Here is an 18617-nt window from a genome sequence, read left to right as displayed (position 1 = left end):
CCCAAAAGGTGCCCTCCTCAATACCCATCACCCACCCTCCCCTCCCTCCCACCCCCCATCAACCCTCAGTTTGTTCTCAGTTTTTAACAGTCTCTTATGCTTTGGCTCTCTCCCACTCTAACCTCTTTTTTTTTTTTTTCCTTCCCCTCCCCCATGGGTTCCTGTTAAGTTTCTCAGGATCCACATAAGAGTGAAACCATATGGTATCTGTCTTTCTCCGTATGGCTTATTTCACTTAGCATCACACTCTCCAGTTCCATCCACGTTGCTACAAAAGGCCATATTTCATTTTTTCTCATTGCCACGTAGTATTCCATTGTGTATATAAACCACAATTTCTTTATCCATTCATCAGTTGATGGACATTTAGGCTCTTTCCATAATTTGGCTATTGTTGAGAGTGCTGCTATGAACATTGGGGTACAAGTGGCCCTATGCATCAGTACTCCTGTATCCCTTGGATAAATTCCTAGCAGTGCTATTGCTGGGTCATAGGGTAGGTCTATTTTTAATTTTCTGAGGAACCTCCACACTGCTTTCCAGAGCGGCTGCACCAATTTGCATTCCCACCAACAGTGCAAGAGGGTTCCCGTTTCTCCACATCCTCTCCAGCATCTATAGTCTCCTGATTTGTTCATTTTGGCCACTCTGACTGGTGTGAGGTGATACCTGAGTGTGGTTTTGATTTGTATTTCCCTGATAAGGAGCGACGCTGAACATCTTTTCATGTGCCTGTTGGCCATCTGGATGTCTTCTTTAGAGAAGTGTCTATTCATGTTTTCTGCCCATTTCTTCACTGGGTTATTTGTTTTTCAGGTGTGGAGTTTGGTGAGCTCTTTATAGATTTTAGATACTAGCCCTTTGTCCGATATGTCATTTGCAAATATCTTTTCCCATTCCGTTGGAAAATGGGTCTTAAGAGGAGCTTTGAAGGGAGAATCTGAGCAAAATGGCAGAATGGATGCAGAAAAGCATTTCAGGTTGGGCTCTGAGCAATAACAAAGGCGCAGTGATGCTGATGACAGTGCGCGTGCCATGTGAGCGGGAGGAAAGCAACATGGGAAAATAAAGTTGAAAGGCAGAGGGCAGGGAAATACACACAAACACCACCACTCAAGTATAAAACGTAGCTGTTTGAACCTTATGAAAACCCGGGAAATAACAAAAATGATGAGAAGGAATAGCTGATGAAGTGTACTTATGTTTACAAACAAGGCAACAGGGTCATCTACTAATCACTTGCCAGTCTGTATTTTAATGGCATTTGGTTTAAGCCTTTCTCAGTGACCGAGTCTCTAAGAGAAGGCCTCTATGTCACCGTTCTGTGCTGCAGAGGCTGGTAAGGACCCGATGCAGCAGAATGCCCACAGGAATGAATGCTAAGAAGATGGACCATATTTAAGTTCTATTTGGAGCTATGTATTAACAGGGCTGCTAAAAATTCCGGAATCATTGGCAATAAAAAGGAACAAGCTACTTACTGATACATACAGCAACTTGGATGGATCTCAAGGATACTGCCCTTAGTAAAAAATGCCAATCTCCAAAGGTTATACACTGTATGATTCCATTTATATAACATTTTCAACATAACAAAGCACTGAGAGGAATAACAGATTGGATATTGCCTAGGGAGCGGGATGCAAGAGCATGTGTGGAGGGGTGGTGGTGGAGGGGTGGTGGAAGGGTGAGGGTGGGGGTGGGGGAGGGATGGGGGTGGGGGAGGGGATTTGCCAACGGGGCAACAAGAAGAAGTTCCTTTGTGGAGATAGAACAGTTCTACATTGATTGTGTTGGTGGTTCTGTGAACCTATACGTGGATACAACTGCACAGAAGTGCGCGCACGCGCGCACGCACACACACACACACACACACACACACCTCTAAGTGCACGTAGAAACTTGCGAAAACTGGGCAAAGTCAGCGGGCCAGCTCACTGGCCTGGTTTACAGTAGTGTACCAGTGTCAACTGCCTCATTTGGAAATGATACTATATAGTTACTAAGACGTCAAAAATGGCGAAAGCTAGGTGAAGAGGTCACGGGCTGTAATTTATATCTTTGCAACCACCTGTGAGTCTATAATTGAAATAAAAAGCTTTTAAAACTGGGGTAAAACATTTTTCAGGAATCAAAACCTATTAGATAAGACCACTTAAGGTTTCTGTGAAAACGACTAATTCAAATTTTTATCTGAATTCAATAAAATGGTGAAACGTAATTATACATTTTAAGGATTCTCAAATAAAATTTATAAAATTTATAAAACTAATTTATAAAAAATTATGAAACTAGAAAGAAAATAGTAAAAAGTAGTCCCTGGAAGCACTCCTCATTAATCTCAAGACACTCCAGCACTTCTACAATTATTTTTAAGACACTGGTTTATGAAGCAGCTTACCTTTCTCAGTTATGTTAACTAAAATAGTTGATTCTGACCGACCCAGAGGATTGCGAGCATTCAAAGTAAAATTATATATTTCTTGATTTGGACGCATTTGAAAGAATAACTGGTAGCTTTCATTTGTTGGTGCTTCAACTCTTTTAAATTTAACATATTTTCCTGAGAAACTATGAATTAAGAGAGCAACAAGATTAAAATAATTTCAAAATGGCAAGAGAGATAAATACTGCAGGAAAAAATAAGTGGGTAAAATTTCTAATAATTAATCTTTTTAAAAAGTTTATATCTCTAACTATAGATGTTACTCCAGACTCTGGGAAGAAAACGTGGAGGATGCAGAAAATAGATGAAAATAATTGGCCAGGAGCCTACTACCCAGAAACAGCCTCTGTTCATATTTGAGGGTTCTTCCAGGATTTTTAAAAGAGCATGCAAATATAGTCTGTGTGCATGTAATATGCATATCCAATTTCATACAGCATACTGGATTTTCCATCTTGCTCATAACATAAATGAGAGCACTCCCTATGTCATTTAATACCCCTCCTATGTACTCCTCACTGTCTGACATTTTTCCCTCACTAGTGATCTTTACCTTTCAAATAAAGTGTAACTTGTATTGCGTGGGCCCACCAGTGCTGTCGGTCTTCCGGGATTCCAAGTACATATAATCTCTTTTAAATCGTATGTCTCACAATTCAGTTTTTGAGGAATATCAGGTGGATCTAATGGGAAGAAAAATGTAGTTACAGGTGATAAACAATTTCCCTGAAAACATGTTTCACAAATGTTAATTATGTTTTGTACAATTTCTTTTAAAAATGAAAATAACTTCGTGTTTACACTTTACCTTTGGAACAATGCAGGAATTTCTGTAGCATGTTTTGGAGTTGATTTTACATTAGAAATGATGGATTACAATATGCTGACGAATGACTACTAGCTCATTTGGAAGCTCCCCAACAACGACCCCCCCACCCGCCTCAAAATCTACCAAATCTCTCAGAGGAACCTGGATCCAACAAGTCAGAAAAATTTACAGGTTAAAAGTATCAATATCTATCATTTATAACTGTGATTTGAAAAGAAATTCCAATTCAAATTAAAAGTCAACACGGGTCGTGTTACAAGTTTCAAAGTTCTTAAAGAAGTTGCAAGGACTATTACTTATAAAGTATCTCTTGGTGAAATGCTGCATCTTCCTATAATTCAGAAGTGACTACTGCTCTTTGGTTTTTGTTCTTTATTGAAATGATTCCCTCTCATTTTGCAGGGACAAAACAAGAAAAAAAAAGAATGTGTGTGTGTGTGTGTGTCTTAGACCTTTAAAGTAATAATGGAAAATTCTGTGTTGGACACTAGTTACACAAATTGGTTATTTCCAGGGTCACCTGGGTGGCTCGGTTGGTTGAGCGTCCAACTCTTGATTTCAGCTCAGGTCACGATCCCAGGGTCATGGGATCAATCCCTGCATCTGTTTAGATTCTCTCTCTCTCCCTCTGCTCCTCTTTTTCTCTCTCTCTCAAAAAAAAAAAAAAAAAAAAAAAAAAAAAAAAGAAGAAGAAGAAGAAGAAAGAAAAGAAAGAGAAAAAAGAAATTGGTATTTCTTTTTTTTTTTTAATTTTTTTAACGTTTATTTATTATTGAGAGACAGAGCATGAGCATGAGCATGAGCAGGGGAGGGGCAGAGAGAGGGAGACACAGAATCTGAAGCAGGCTCCAAGCTCTGAGCTGTCAGCACAGAGCCCGACGTGGGGCTCGAACCCACAAATGGTGAGATTATTACCTGAGCCAAAACCAAGAGTTGCATACTTAACCAACTGAGCTGCCCAGGTGTCCCAATAATTTTATTTTTTAAAAACTAAACTTTAGGGGCGTCTGGGTGGCTCAGTCGGTTAAGCGTCTGACTTCAGCTCAGGTCACGATCTCGCGGTCCGTGAGTTTGAGCCCCGCGTCGGGCTCTGGGCTGATGGCTCAGAGCCTGGAGCCAGCTTCCGATTCTGTGTCTCCCTCTCTCTCTGCCCCTCCCCCGTTCATGCTCTGTCTCTCTGTCTCAGAAATAAATAAACGTTAAAAAAAAATTTTTTTTTAAAAAACTAAACTTTAAAAACCGTTCTTAGACTGTGTGAGTAACTGAAAAGGACTTAGCAAATTTCCCATACCTTCCTGAGATAGAATAATGTCCATAAATGATATTTTAGGTAACATTAAGAGGAGTCATGAGTATTTATATTGAAGTCTAACAATGGCATAGTGAGACTAAAACTGACATATTTGTTTTGAAAACTGTTTTAAATCTAAGGCCAAACTTTAAGTCATTTTATTAGAATGACATGCCAAATTTTTGAGTACACTAAAAATGCTGATTATTTTAGTATTTGGCAGATATGTTAAGTTGAAATAGTTAAAATCCAAATAACAGGAGTAAAGAGAAAGAAGGAGAAGGGAAGATGGGAGGCAGAAAAAATATGAGAGGGCAGGATCTGAAAGGTAAGGTACTGCCTTCTCAAATAAATTAACTTATAAAGGAATCACCTGACGCTAGGTAAAAACTAGGTATAAATCAACTGTATTACCAGCAAATAGAAAATGTAATTTAAAAAACAAAGCCATTTTTTATGAAAATGATTTCAAATGAGCAAGTATGAAATCTGACATTGACATAAATATTTAAACACTCTAATTCTATGTCACAGTGTATTCTGTTAAAATGCTTTAAGTATGATGAAAGATTAGTATTTAGGTCAATGTTTAATGCTGAAGTGGCACTATCTATGAAAATAACTCCAGGGGCGCCTGGATGGCTCAGTCAGTTAAGCATCCGACTTTGGATCAGGTCATGATCTCAATGCTCCTGGGTTCGAGCCCCATGTCAGGCTCTGTGCTGACAGATCACAGCTTGGAGCCTGGAGCCCGTCTCAGATTCTGTCTCTGTCTCTTTGTCCCTCCCCCGCTCGTGCTCTCTTTCTCTCTCAAATATAAATAAACATTAAAAAAGAAAAAAAGAAAATAACTCTGAGTGATTACTGAAGAAATAGTATTTATAAAATAAGATCTATTTTCCTTAGAACTAAATTAGCTCATGAACAAACACTGACAAGTATTGGTAAATAAGTATTTTTCTGTCTGCTGGATAATAAGTTTATTTGCAATTACAATAATAAACTTAAGAGGAAAAAAAGCCACTGTTACTACTAGCACCAAACACCAAATTCATAGGAATAAATTTATTAGAAGATACATAAGACTTTCTATCACCAATATAAATCAAAGAAGACCTAACTAAATGGAAAGATAGACCATGTTCCTGGCTTGGATAACTCAGTATAGAAAGAATGAAAATTCTCCTAAACTGGTCTCCTCAATTAATAGATCTAATGTAACTCAAACCAAAATCCTGGTAGGTTTTTAATGTGTCTTTTGAACACATGGCCGGTTAACACGATATCCATGAGGGAAAGAAAATAATGACTCTTGATCCCTAACTCACACCATAAACTGCACTTGCTGTTAAGTCCCTAAAGAAATCCCTCTGAAGGGAAATTCTACCACTGCTCCGGAGTTAACAAATAGTATTTCAACCACCAAATGCTACAAATGAAGGTTAATATATGAATTAAATAGGTTTGTCCTACTATGTGACAGAAGGTTAGAACACTGTTAGAAATAATAAAAACTTGATGGATATTCTCATCTTCTGAGTTTTAATTTTTGTCTTTTGTACTTTTAAGTGGCTGTCTCATTTTTTGGTTATCACTTATCAGGTAGCCTCACTACATACACCACTGGTTCTCAGTTTATATGCTCCATGATCATTTATGAGGAATGTTGCAAGTCATTTCCTAAAATTCCATTAGGAAAGAAATTTCTAAAGTTTAAATTTGAACATAATCTCACTTTCACTTGAACTGCAAAATGCATTTCTGGGAAGACAAAAAGGGAACACGGTTCCAGCCATCACTGAGAAGTGCACCTAAGCCTGGTTATTCCCTTGGGAGTGTATCAGCGAATCGACAAAATTCCTCCTAAGTTTCAACAGAAGGAATAGAAAGGTGGAGAGCTGCTGGTCTAGAGCACAGCTGAGAATCAAAAAAAGTTTAAGAAAAATCACCACACAAGCAAAAGAAAATCACAAAACCCACTCACTACGTTCCACACACTTTATTCACGAGACCCTTTAGCCCAAACTCCGCCTCGAATTCAGAATTGCGGGGGAGGAAGGGAAGCAAGAACTGCTGGAGGCAAAGCCATCAGTGCACCACAGGACAGTTGCCACAGGAGAGGGGACAGAAAAGCTCGAAACGCAAAGTCCCTGTGGACACTCAACACAAGCTATATAAATAGGGCAGTCTCCCACAATAACTTCTGGAAACATCCTGTACTTTTAGAACTGTAGGAGTGACCACATTAATAACGATGCCCCTGTGTAACGGAGCATATGTTATACACACAAACAGGGAGAGGGGGCCCTTTCATGCATGTCCTCCAGTTACTCCTCCTTCTCAAATATATTACTTTAAAAGTCACAGAAGCCTGCAATACACTATTGAAAGATTTTTGTGTAAAATCATTACAATTTCTTTAACTGGGGTAAGTTTTAAAAGGTATGTTTTAAATTTTTTAAAATTTACTTACTGTAGAGAGAGACAGACAGACAGCAAGAAGGGGAGAGGGACGGAGAGAGACAGAGATTCCTAAGCAGGCTCTGTGCTGAGCATGAGGCCTGATGTGGAGCTTGATCCCACAACCTTGAGATCATGACCTGAGTTGACATCAAGAGTCGGACGCTCAACTAAGTGACTGAGCCACCCAGGTGCTCCAAAAGGTATGTTTTAAAGTTAAATTTTAAAAAGATATGTTCTAATTAGGTGGGATGTTTTACCTTTTTAATTTTAAAATATATGTTTTTGGTGGGAAACTGACACAGAGTGGCCCTTGAAAACACAGGGTTTGGGGAACCAACCTCCCACGAAGTTCTCACGGAACCTCCCAAAAATCTACATGCAAGAGCACCCAGCTGGCTCAATGAGAAGAACACGCGACTCTTGATCTTGGGGGTCATGAATTCAAGCCCCATTGTTGGGTGTATTTTTTTACTAAAAAAATAAACTTAAAAAAAAAATCTATATATAGCTTTTGACTCCCCCAAAACTTAACTACTAGTTTACTGTTGACTGGAAGCCTCACCAATAACAGACAATTGATTAACATAACACATATTCTGTGTATTATATTCTCACAATAAAGTGAGCTATTTAACATGTTAAGAAAACCATAAGAGAAAATGCATTTACAGTACTGTACTGTATTCACTGAAAAAAATTCATGTATAAGCAGACCCATGCAGTTCGAACTTATTTTTTTGTTCAAGGGTCAACTGTTATATGAGATAATTCCTGAACAATGCAGGATTAAGAAGTATTATATACTAATTACCCTTGACTCAACACAGCTGTTAACTAAGAATTTAAAAATTACCGGCTGGATATTGCAAATCTTCTTACAAAACCTTCAAGTTACATAAATACAAGATTAGAACTCATCTTAAAACAAGCAAAAATTTGGATGCCTTCATCTATAATTTATTAAAGTATTAAAAAAAGAGAGAAAGAAATAGCACCATCCCCCATCACTTGGAAACAGCATTAAAGCTTTCAAAGAGGACCAAAACAGACTACTAGGAACTCTTTCTTCAGTATTATATACTTACATCCTGCGAAAATAACTGTCCCAAATATGTTATCTTCTGTTGTGAAAACCACATTTGTTCCACTGTTTGCAGAAACTGATATATTATGGATCTTGATTGCAACATTTTCCCCATCAAGATGAATAAGGGGACAATTTGTTTGGCCAATCTGTGCTGATAACACTTTTTCTTGAGTCACACAACAAAATGTTATATCTGAGCCTACAAGTATCACTTTGTCTTGAGGAAAAACCTTAGTCTGGGAATCAGGAGACCCTAGAAAGAGCAAAAGGAATCACAAATACTTTAGAAGCATTTTATCATAAAATAGCCCAGTGTATACAAAACATACTATAAAGTGTTTTGTAATAATGGTGGCCCAAAGACAAGGTATGACTCCCCAGGTTTCAAAGGAGCAAGACCTACCTACACAAGAAATAAAAGTAGGTATGTCTTATCTACTTATGATGGGTGATGGTGGGGGAATGCAGGGGACTATAGGCCAATAGCTAAGGTCACAGGTTAATGTCTTAAGAAGTGTAAAGGTTCAAATTAAATGGGTTTATATCCACACATAAAAAATCCACAGCAAGAAAAAGTCACTCATTATATAATTCTATTCCTCTGAAATGATTCTATGTATTTAGGGCCGACTTCTTACTTTCCATCAGCCTGAATATATGTTTAAGTATTCTACATCTTAAACAAACTTTTTCTTTAATCCTAATTCCCTGCTGGTTAAAGCCACACCTTTTTATTTTCCTAAATGTCCAATCTTTTTAATTATCTCTAGTTTCCTACTTACTCTTTAATCTACCACAATGTGGGTCCTACCTTGACCATTCCACTAAGGTGTCTTGCTGGCCTAAATTGCTCAGTCCAACAGCCACTTCTCAGTCCCCCTTCCCTTTGACATCCACAGCATCGGGTGTGTTGCCTAAGCTCTAACTTCTCAAAACTCCCTTCTCTCTTGGGTTCTACACCACTCTACTCCACCGGGCTACTCTTACCGGGCTACTCTTAACCCTCTGGCTACTGTCTGCTTTGCTGGCCTCTTTTTCTTTCATCCTACCCTTAGACATTCAAGCTTATAAGATGTGTATCCCTGGTCCCCATTTCTCTTTCCCTGAGCATGTTAACCTCCAGACGTAAACAATATGAATCACATGTATGTTGATGATTCTCAAATAGAGATCTTCAGCTCCTACTAATCACTGCCTATGAGACACTGCTACCCAGACACTTCATAAGCACCTCAAGCTTAACATATTAAGAATGAATTTATCTTCCCCACTGAATTCATTCATATATTTTCTGCCTCAGTGGAAGACATCACCAGCTGCTCAGCTGCCCAAACTAATGCTCACATTTGGTTCTATTTCTTGGTTACCAAACACACAGTCACCAATTTTAATCCTGTGTCTGCAGTGTTCACAACTTTTCTCCCTTTTCATTTCCAAACCCAAGTGCCCTACTTTACAGCTTCACTGTCTTTTGCTGAACTGCAAAAGACCCTCCTTACTCATCTACCTGCTTCCAGTCCTTCCTTCCTCGGATCCACTTCTCCATGCTGTCGCTAGAGTGGATCTACAATAAACATCAGCCTAGGTGTTGACAACAATTTTTCAGGCCTTCTCTCCCACTGCCAACATTCTACCTGCATGAGTTCCATTCAGGGTGCAGATGAGTTCAGTACACTTACAGATCCCCATGTTCTCTGCAATAACTCTGCAGCTCATATGGATCTGCACTGTGGGCAAGAAACTAGGAACCTTTTTTTTTTTTTTTTTTTAAATATAAACCTGACGTCAATAACATCTACCTAAAATTTTTACGTGTCCTTCAATGCCTACCACAGTGACTTTCAAACCTAGACGTTTATGCAATGACTCGGGAAGGTCTCTAAAAATACAGATTCCTGACTCCTACCCCAGAGTTTCTGAATCAAAATGTTCTGAGAGAGAGAGAGACTTGGAAGATCCTCAGGTGACCCTCATAACGCTAAGTGGCGTTCGGAGAACTTAAAGCTTAAACTAAACCTTAAGCAAGATTAATCTAATTCATTTGAAACGAAAGCTTTTCACATAAAAGCTTACAAGAAATGTTCTTCAGTGGGCTCCAGTCACTCCATTCTTTGCGACCAGAGAAATGAGGATCGTCAACATAGCATCTAATTGCCACAGAATGGGTGGTGCACTCTAGGGGCATGTCTGAGGCCCAACTCCAGTGATGAACTGTATCTTTGCCATACACAGTTGTGTTGTGGGTCACCTAAAAAACCAACACAAACACAAAGTGAGATTTCTAAGTGATAGGTTCTGCTTTATTTTCAGATTAAAAGACGCAACAGACTGTACACAATCACCACTAAGTTAAATAAAGGTTTGTCCTTTTGTACAACCCTCTCAGTTTTTGAAAAGGCATAATAACTCACAGAATCCATAATCGTGATTCATTTATGTTTCCTTCTTTTGTTTTCATTCCAGTATAGTCACCATACAGTGTTAAATTAGTTTCAGGTGTACAATTTGGTGATTCAACACTTCCATACAACACCTGGTGCTCATCACAATGGGTGCACTTGTTTACTTCTTCAACTTTAGGCTCCACTGCGTTATTACACATGATGTTCCTTTTTCCAAAACATTGCCTAAAATGATCTCCATTTTTCACTGAGGAAAAATAATGGGTCTGTACTTCCAAGAGTTAAAGGCAGGAGTGCCTGGGTGGCTCGGTCTGATTCTTGATTTTGGCACAGATCATGATTTCACAGTTCGTGGGGTCAAGCCCCACATCAGGCTCCTTGCACTGACAGTATGGAGCCTGCTTGGGATTCTCTATCTCCCTCTCTCTGCTCCTCTTATGCTTGTGCCCCTCTCTCTCTCAAAATAAATAACTTAAAAAGAGTTAAAGGCAAAGAGAGGAGCAGCATTTCAACAAAAAATTGTTTCAGGTTGGATTTGTATCTATGTGTTATATGTTTAAAGTTTTATTTTTAAATATGCAACTTATAAGTAATATAAAATAATATAAATTATTAATTTCAATTGTGAAAAATGGGAAGGATTTCAATCAAATATTGAGGATCTACTAAAAGAGACCTTGGGACCTCCAGCCAATGACAACAGCTTAAATAATTGTATTTCCCTCTCTATTACCTTCCGAAATGTCTCCAATACAAAAGTGCATGGATTTTTTAAAAAGGTATAGATGCACAAGGGCAAACACAGGAGAAGAAACACCACCAGTGAAATTCTGGATGGTGGAGGGCTGATGGACAAGGGGAACGGACTCAGAAGACCTGAGAAAGCTGAACCTGAAGCCTTCAGTGGAAAAGGCAGAAACAACCTGACTTTTATCATGGAAATGCCAAAGGGCTCAGGAAAGGGCTGTATGCACCAGGCTCCTATGGAAATGCAGGTGAAGGTGAGGCACAGAACAGAAAGCTGCTTGAAAGTTGTCTGAAGATAATGTTAGATACCCAGATCCCCTCCCACATTCTGTGCTACCAAAAGACTACTCCTCTTCATCTTGGCAGATGGGAGATTCATGCTCTGTGAAAGTAAAACCAAATATCTCTGGAATGAAGAACCTCAGAAAGAATGGAGAATGGGGAATATGGTACCACAACCAGGAAGACTGCTAAACTATGCACTGTGAAGGCTGGTGTGCTCCTGCCTTCTCCTCAGCCATTAGGAGGCTAATGGCAGAGTTCTTACTTACCTGGTAGGAACCAAAACGAATTTTCTGGAGCATAGTAACAGGTCAAGATGAACACCTAAAATAATACTATTAAGATTCTGCCAACTAGATGGCCCATCCTAATCACCTATAATAACATCTCAGTCAACAAGACCCTGGATGGCAAACAGAAGTTCCTATTAGATTTAAAAATAAAAAAAAAAAAAATTTAAGAGCCACTTAAAATATGAGCAGCAACCAGGATGACCAGAAATTGAAGAAAAAGTTCTGAGAGTCAAAGATCAAAATAAAGAAAAAAGCAACTTGAAGAAACAGAACAGAAAGAAAAAATATTAGGTAACTGATGTCCTCAGAGGTAAGAAGAGATACTGCATCCATTAAACAAACAAAAAGAACAGAGAAAAGGGATATCTTGTACATTAAAAATATATATATTAATAGAAATTCAATAATCAGACTGTAAGATAAAGTTTAAGAAAAAACTGCTCAGAAAATTGAGGAAAAAAAACAGGTAGAAAGTAAAAACAGTAAGAAAATTACTTCCCAATCTAGAAGGTCTGATTTCTGAAGAACGGAGAAAGCAGAGAGGAAGAAATCAAAGACATAAAATAAGAAAATTTCCCAAATTGACAGACATGTGGTTTGAGACTGAAAGGAGCCCATGACTGTCTAGCACAACAAAGGAAGACAGATCCACAATGAGAAACAAATGGAACAATGTCTTCAAATCTTGAGGAAAATTCCCCAACTTACAATTGTATACCCAGCTAAAATAGTAATCACGAATGAGTGCAAAATACATTTTTAGAAATGTGTCTTAATGAATTTATCAAGTAGCATTTTATACTCCCACCAGAAGTGTATGAAAGTTCCAACTGTTCTACCTCTTCTCGATATTTGGAACTGACAGTCTTTTAAATTTTGTTAGCAACTAATTAAGAAAATATCTATCTTATCTCTATCTATCTATCTATCTATCTATCTATCTATCTATCTATCTATCTCTGGAAGCTATCATTGTAGGTAACAGAGAGTATCTATAATAAATAGCTAACAACTACGAGAATATACGCTTCTACCAAAATGAGAAAATAAGAGGAAGAATTCAGGAAAAAGAGGATCCATTGTAAGAAAAAGGTAAAAGGAATCTCCCGAATGATGACAGGAGACCTCTTGGACCGCAGCTTCATAACAAATGTGCCAAAAAGAAACACAGAGGTTTGCCCTGGATGGGTTACGTGTATACCTAGGTATTAATCTCTTCTAATCAAGGGCTGCTGGTAGGAGTGGAGGCTGCTGGAGCTCCTGAGAAACCTCTGGCCACGAGAGTCCTCAGCTACTTACCACACTCCTGCTGTACAAACATTATCTACGTGAACCCTCTGTAAGAAGTCTTGAGAAGTAAGTCAGAAGGTCTCAGAGCTATTCACAAATGTATAGCTGGTAAGATACTAGTGTGCATGGACATTTCAACAGGAGATTCATAAAACTTGGAGAGAATTCAGGAATGAATTCATGGAGCATGAAAATAAAACTAAAAATATAATACAAGAAGTTGTACCCCCAAAAAAGGAAAATGATAATACACTACTTGGTTCAGTTGTGGATAGTGTTTATATAACCATAATACAAACAATGAATGCCAGGCTACCAAAAATTAGAGCAGAATGAGAGAACAATATTGGAAAAAGATGGGAAATGTAAGAGACAGCAAGCACGGAAGCATGCAAGTGTGTGTGCCCAGGGAAGGCGAGGGGACTAAATTCTCATTACCCACTGTTAAAATAAAACATTGCTCAAAACTGAAAAGAAAAATGAAGAAAGAGAAACATAAGCATGCGATTTGGAAAATGGAAATACATAATAAAAGAATCAGGTAAAAGAATTGAAAATTGTTGTTTATAGGGAGAGAAATATGGGGGGGGGGGGGCGGGAGGGTGCCGCGTAGCTCCCAGGAGTCACTGGCATCCTGGTCTGTGCAGCACATGCTTCCTTGCCCGCGTATGAGGCCATGGGCATAAACAGTAAAGTTCCAAATAAACACTAACGTATAGTATTCTTGATTCTTAAACTATCACAAAATAACAGCATATAACCTGTCACAAAATGACAGGTTATAAGCAATTATGCTTTAAATGCTGGTATTAATAACATATAATTATAAACAAAAATGTCACATTTTACTACAGATCTGGATCACCTGCCCTCTTACATTTCACTTTTTAAAAATTAGTTTGTTCTATCTCTGTTTTTCTTGCCTCTTTCTCTACTGCTAGATACAAAGATTTTTCTTCAAAGATCACATCCCCAACAGTAGGGAATTGCCACTTTATCAGTGCCATCTTCTTTCGTATCTTGTGGCAATGAGCTAGATGATCTTAAAAATAGCATCTCTGTTCATGTATGCTTGATTTCACTTATGCTGCAAAGATCAGCCTTCTAACTCTAGCAGCTCTCAGGGAGCCCCCAACGGAAGTAATGACAACTGATAGTTGTTTAGCAGCTTTACAGATAACACTAATCATTCACTAAAGCAAAGACTGGCACCACTTCACAAATGACAAAAAGGAGGTTTGGGGAAGTTACCCTAAGCCGGTAAGTGGTAACCCAAAGCACAAAGTGTCAGGCCATGATAAAAAGCCACAAGATACAATTTCAGATAAGCAATAGTTATAAGATAACAATGGTACAGCTATATCAAAGCTACTTGCAAATCAGACTGACAGACAAGAATTGACATTGAAATTCAAGAAAAGAGAGAGCATTTTAGGCCGAGATAATTAGGATGGGCTTTAAAATAAGGGGCAGGATGGGGCGCCTGGGTGGCTCAGTCGGTTGGGCGTCCGACTTCGGCTCAGGTCATGATCTCGCGGTCTGTGAGTTCGAGCCCCGCGTCGGGCTCTGTCCTGACAGCTCAGAGCCTGGAGCCTGTTTCAGATTCTGTGTCTCCCTCTCTCTCTGACCTTCCCCCATTTACGCTCTGTCTCTCTCTGTCTCAAAAATAAATAAACGTAAAAAGAAAAAAAAAATTTTTTTAAATAAAATTAAATAAAATAAGAGGCAGGATTTGACTTAGGTCTTGAATGTACATTCAGTCTGCACTGGTGAAAAGGAAAGGGAAGGCTCCTTACACAAAAATAAATATATATACTTTGTAGCGGAAATTGTGGTGGGTAAGAAAGAGCACAGACTGGAACTAAACTGCCTGTGATTGAGTCCTGGCTCCACTACTTAATGTCTTCCTGTGTCTCTGTATGTTCATCTATAAAATGGGGATGATGTTCATAGTGCCTCCCTCATGGGCCGGCTGTGAGGATGCAAAGAACATACACAGAGCTTTTACCGCAGGGTCAGGAATGCAAGGAATTAACACCTACAGAGGTTTTACAGGTGTCAGCACTGCCGGAAGCACTGGAGACATGTTGCCTACAGTTATGGCGGCTCTCATTTTAGGAATGTCATACACAGAGTGTCAGAAAGGAAAAACAAGACAGTAACTATAAAGCACAGAGTCATTCTATTTTTTTTTTACCTTTACTGTCTATCTTATCTATGCACTCAGGCAAATAATTGTAAAATCATGAGATAGTCTTCCAATTCTTAAATCTATAACTAAGCGCATTTCAAATCCATTGAGGAGGAAGAGAGTTCGAGGAACAAAAGGGGGGATTACCAAGTACCAGCTGTCAAAATTGTTCACTGCTATTCCTCATCATCCTTGCGATTAAGAGCAAACTAAAAGCAGATCATAAGGAAACCATAAACAAAATTTTAAAAAATAGAAAAAAAAAACATGTACTACTAAATGTAATAATGTTATTTCAGGTTCAGATAAATTCAAATTTACAGGCTTATACAAAATTTCTCAACAATTACTATGACTAAATAGGTTTCAAAACATTTATTTTTATGTTTATAGTATTAGACAAAAATAAAATAGCAAATTATATGGATACGTTTGTTTATGTAAAAACACGCACACAAAAAAGCTGGAAAGAAAAAGAAAAATGTTTACTGTGTTTGTGTGGTGGAATCATGCATTATTCCTCCCTTAATTTCTTAAACTTACTGTAATGGTTATACATCATTTTAATAATTAAGTGATTTTTGAGTCATAGCATATAGTTTTTAATGAACCCTAAAAGGATAGTTGATCTACTCCCTTATCACTGTAATGAAAACTTCACTGATACCACCTTAAAAATCTTTTAAAATTATTTGGTTTCTTTAATGTCACAAGAAAAAAAATCTATTTTGATTCAAACTTACTAATTTTATGATTTCCGTATTTTCTTTACGCAGAATTTTAACTTCCCAGATGACATTTAAGTGACGGGGAAAAACAGAACCCCTGTCATTCCACTTCAGGTGTAATGTAGAAGTTGAGAAATCAGCAGACAAATTCAAGATCTCTGGAGTATCTGGAATTAAGGCTTGGGAAAAAAACAAAAGACAAACTTAGTAAAATAAGTAATGTTGTCTTCATATTGTAATTCCGTTAATCAACTATTTTAAACTCTATTCCTTCTTGATCAAAAAAGAATCAAGAATTAAAAGCAAACTCTCAAAGTGATTACTGACAAAAGAGAACATATGTATTTATTTGTATAAGCAGCTCCCAATGATTCATCAGTCAAATTTGAGTAAATTATTATCAAATCTTAGTATGTTTCCTTATACGAACAGCTACTGGGTTCCCATACTACTGTAGTGTCATCAGTCTGGAATCTACAAACAGGCAACATCAGAGAGAAGTAAAGGAGCTTCCTTTGGGTAACTGTAGGTCAAGCCTAAGAAAATGACGGAATATGGAAAGCTTGCTTTGGTAGACCTTTCCATCTGTTTCCTCTGCACCCTTCCCACTCATCTCCCAGTGTCAGAACCCCGAATGCTGGTGAAAGTCACCCACCTGGGGATGCTACGAGCTATTACTGGTGTGGGTATCTGTAAACAGCAGCAAGACCATAGGAATGACCAAGGCATTAAGTGAGGATGCCAACAGGGTACCATGCAGATCTGTGAAGTACTCAGCAGGGTAAGAAGTCCTTCAGAAAAGCTAGTTGAGCTGTGGCGTGCAATGCAGTGCAGAGGGCTGGGAGACATAATGTGATTAAGTGGGAGACCACTGGAGAAAGGCTGACCAGGGTAGCAAGGATATGGATCGTGATACCTCATCATGTGCATGAGGGATATGGAAAAGGAAAAACCCTGATAGGCACTTCAAAGAAATGACCAGATTGAAGAAATGAGGGATTAGCATAATGAGAAAGGGAAACATCTAAGATTTCTTCAAGTTTCTAGCCCAGAAAGCAGGCAAAAGGAATCACTGACATTGGGAAGAAACGGGAGGATAGGCTCTGGATGACCAAGTGTCTGGGGAGGTAGAGCCCACCAGTGGAGAGGTCTGCAGATAGCAAGTGAGAACGGGGACCATCAGCACCATGGACACAGACTCAAGAGGAACTCTCTGAGTGTAGCTGAAGAAATGAACTTGAACACAGACTCAAAATGGCCAAAGCTCGTTTGAGAGCTACCAATAGACAGTCACAGCCTCAAGGAGCCAGAGAACCCCAGCAAGAATCCTGAGAGGCACAAGGAAACCAGAGAAGATACAGCATTGCTGAGACCAAAAGAAATGGGTTGTCATCTGGGCCAAATAAAGACAGTTCATTGAGGAAAACTGAGCAAAGACCACTGACATTGGTGAGGGTACTGTTAATATTTGAGAGAGAAGTTTGGGAGAGCAATGGGCTCTGAAGCTGCCTTACAAAAGAAAAAAAAAAAAACATGCTCAAGGATATAGTATCTCATAGGGAGAAAATGGTAAATTTCTTACTTTTCAAAATCTTCAAGTCTCCCTACCTACAAGGGATGAGTAAATTACTAAAATAGTTTGGCTCAATGAAAAACACATAAGATACGAACCTGTTCTGTTCTATGAAACATAGGCTTCTGGTATGAAGGGCAGACAATGTTGGGATTCTTTCCTGCATGTTCTCTCTTCAAATAACAATGTGAAGGTAAGTTAAAAGACACCCAGAGACACATGTTCTTGGGGGCTCACACCTCTCCTAGCACTTCCCCAAAAAGCACAGGGGCCAGTGAAATAAGTCACGGCAAGCACAAACTGCAGGACTTTCCAGAGGTAGGGTAGCCAAATGTGCTAAGAACATAGCACTATATAACCTATATTTGCACTATACAGCCTATAACAAAAGTGGCAGAGCAAATCAATACAAATTAGTCTTGGGATTTACGAATAAGTTCTTAATAAATTTAGCTGAAATTTGCTGAGCACAGTGCTCTACACTGGATCTGTGTAAAATATTTATGGCTGTACAGGAAATAGTACATGTGGATTCAAAACCTAACCACTATGTAGCAAAGTCAACAGTTTCACAGATACATGAGGACAGTGGAGGATGCTTTACAGGGCAAATTTTAAGTAGGAACTGCTTTTAATTTTTTTTTTCAACGTTTATTTATTTTTGGGACAGAGAGAGACAGAGCATGAACGGGGGAGGGGCAGAGAGAGAGGGAGACACAGAATCAGAAACAGGCTCCAGGCTCTGAGCCATCAGCCCAGAGCCTGACGCGGGGCTCGAACTCCCGGACCGCGAGATCATGACCTGGCTGAAGTCGGACGCTTAACCGACTGCGCCACCCAGGCGCCCCAGTAGGAACTGCTTTTAAAACAGAAGGAGCCACTGGGGCATCTGGGTGGCTCAGGTGATTAAGTGTCCGACTCTTGGTTTCAGCTCAGGTCACGATCTCACGGTTCATGAGTTCAAGCCCGGCACTGGGCTCCAACACTGACAACAT

The 18617-nt window shown here is 38.9% G+C and overlaps 1 protein-coding gene across 2 annotated transcripts in view; it reads right to left on the bottom strand.

Annotated features, from left to right (window-relative positions):
- LIFR (LIF receptor subunit alpha) overlaps positions 1 to 18617 on the bottom strand; it is an 80307-nt gene that overhangs the window by 29277 nt on the left and 32413 nt on the right. For both annotated transcript variants that reach the window (XM_047853470.1, XM_047853481.1), the window contains exons 5-9: positions 16065 to 16228; positions 10190 to 10364; positions 8115 to 8369; positions 3000 to 3129; positions 2402 to 2571 (exon numbers count right to left, since the gene is read on the bottom strand). In XM_047853470.1, coding sequence (XP_047709426.1) covers positions 2402 to 2571; positions 3000 to 3129; positions 8115 to 8369; positions 10190 to 10364; positions 16065 to 16228 — 894 coding nt within the window. The remainder of the gene's footprint in view (positions 1 to 2401; positions 2572 to 2999; positions 3130 to 8114; positions 8370 to 10189; positions 10365 to 16064; positions 16229 to 18617) is intronic.

The sequence above is a fragment of the Prionailurus viverrinus genome, chromosome A1, assembly GCF_022837055.1.
Source record: "Prionailurus viverrinus isolate Anna chromosome A1, UM_Priviv_1.0, whole genome shotgun sequence".
NCBI classification, from domain to species: Eukaryota; Metazoa; Chordata; class Mammalia; order Carnivora; family Felidae; genus Prionailurus; species Prionailurus viverrinus.
This window is presented reverse-complemented; position numbering and strand designations above follow the sequence as displayed.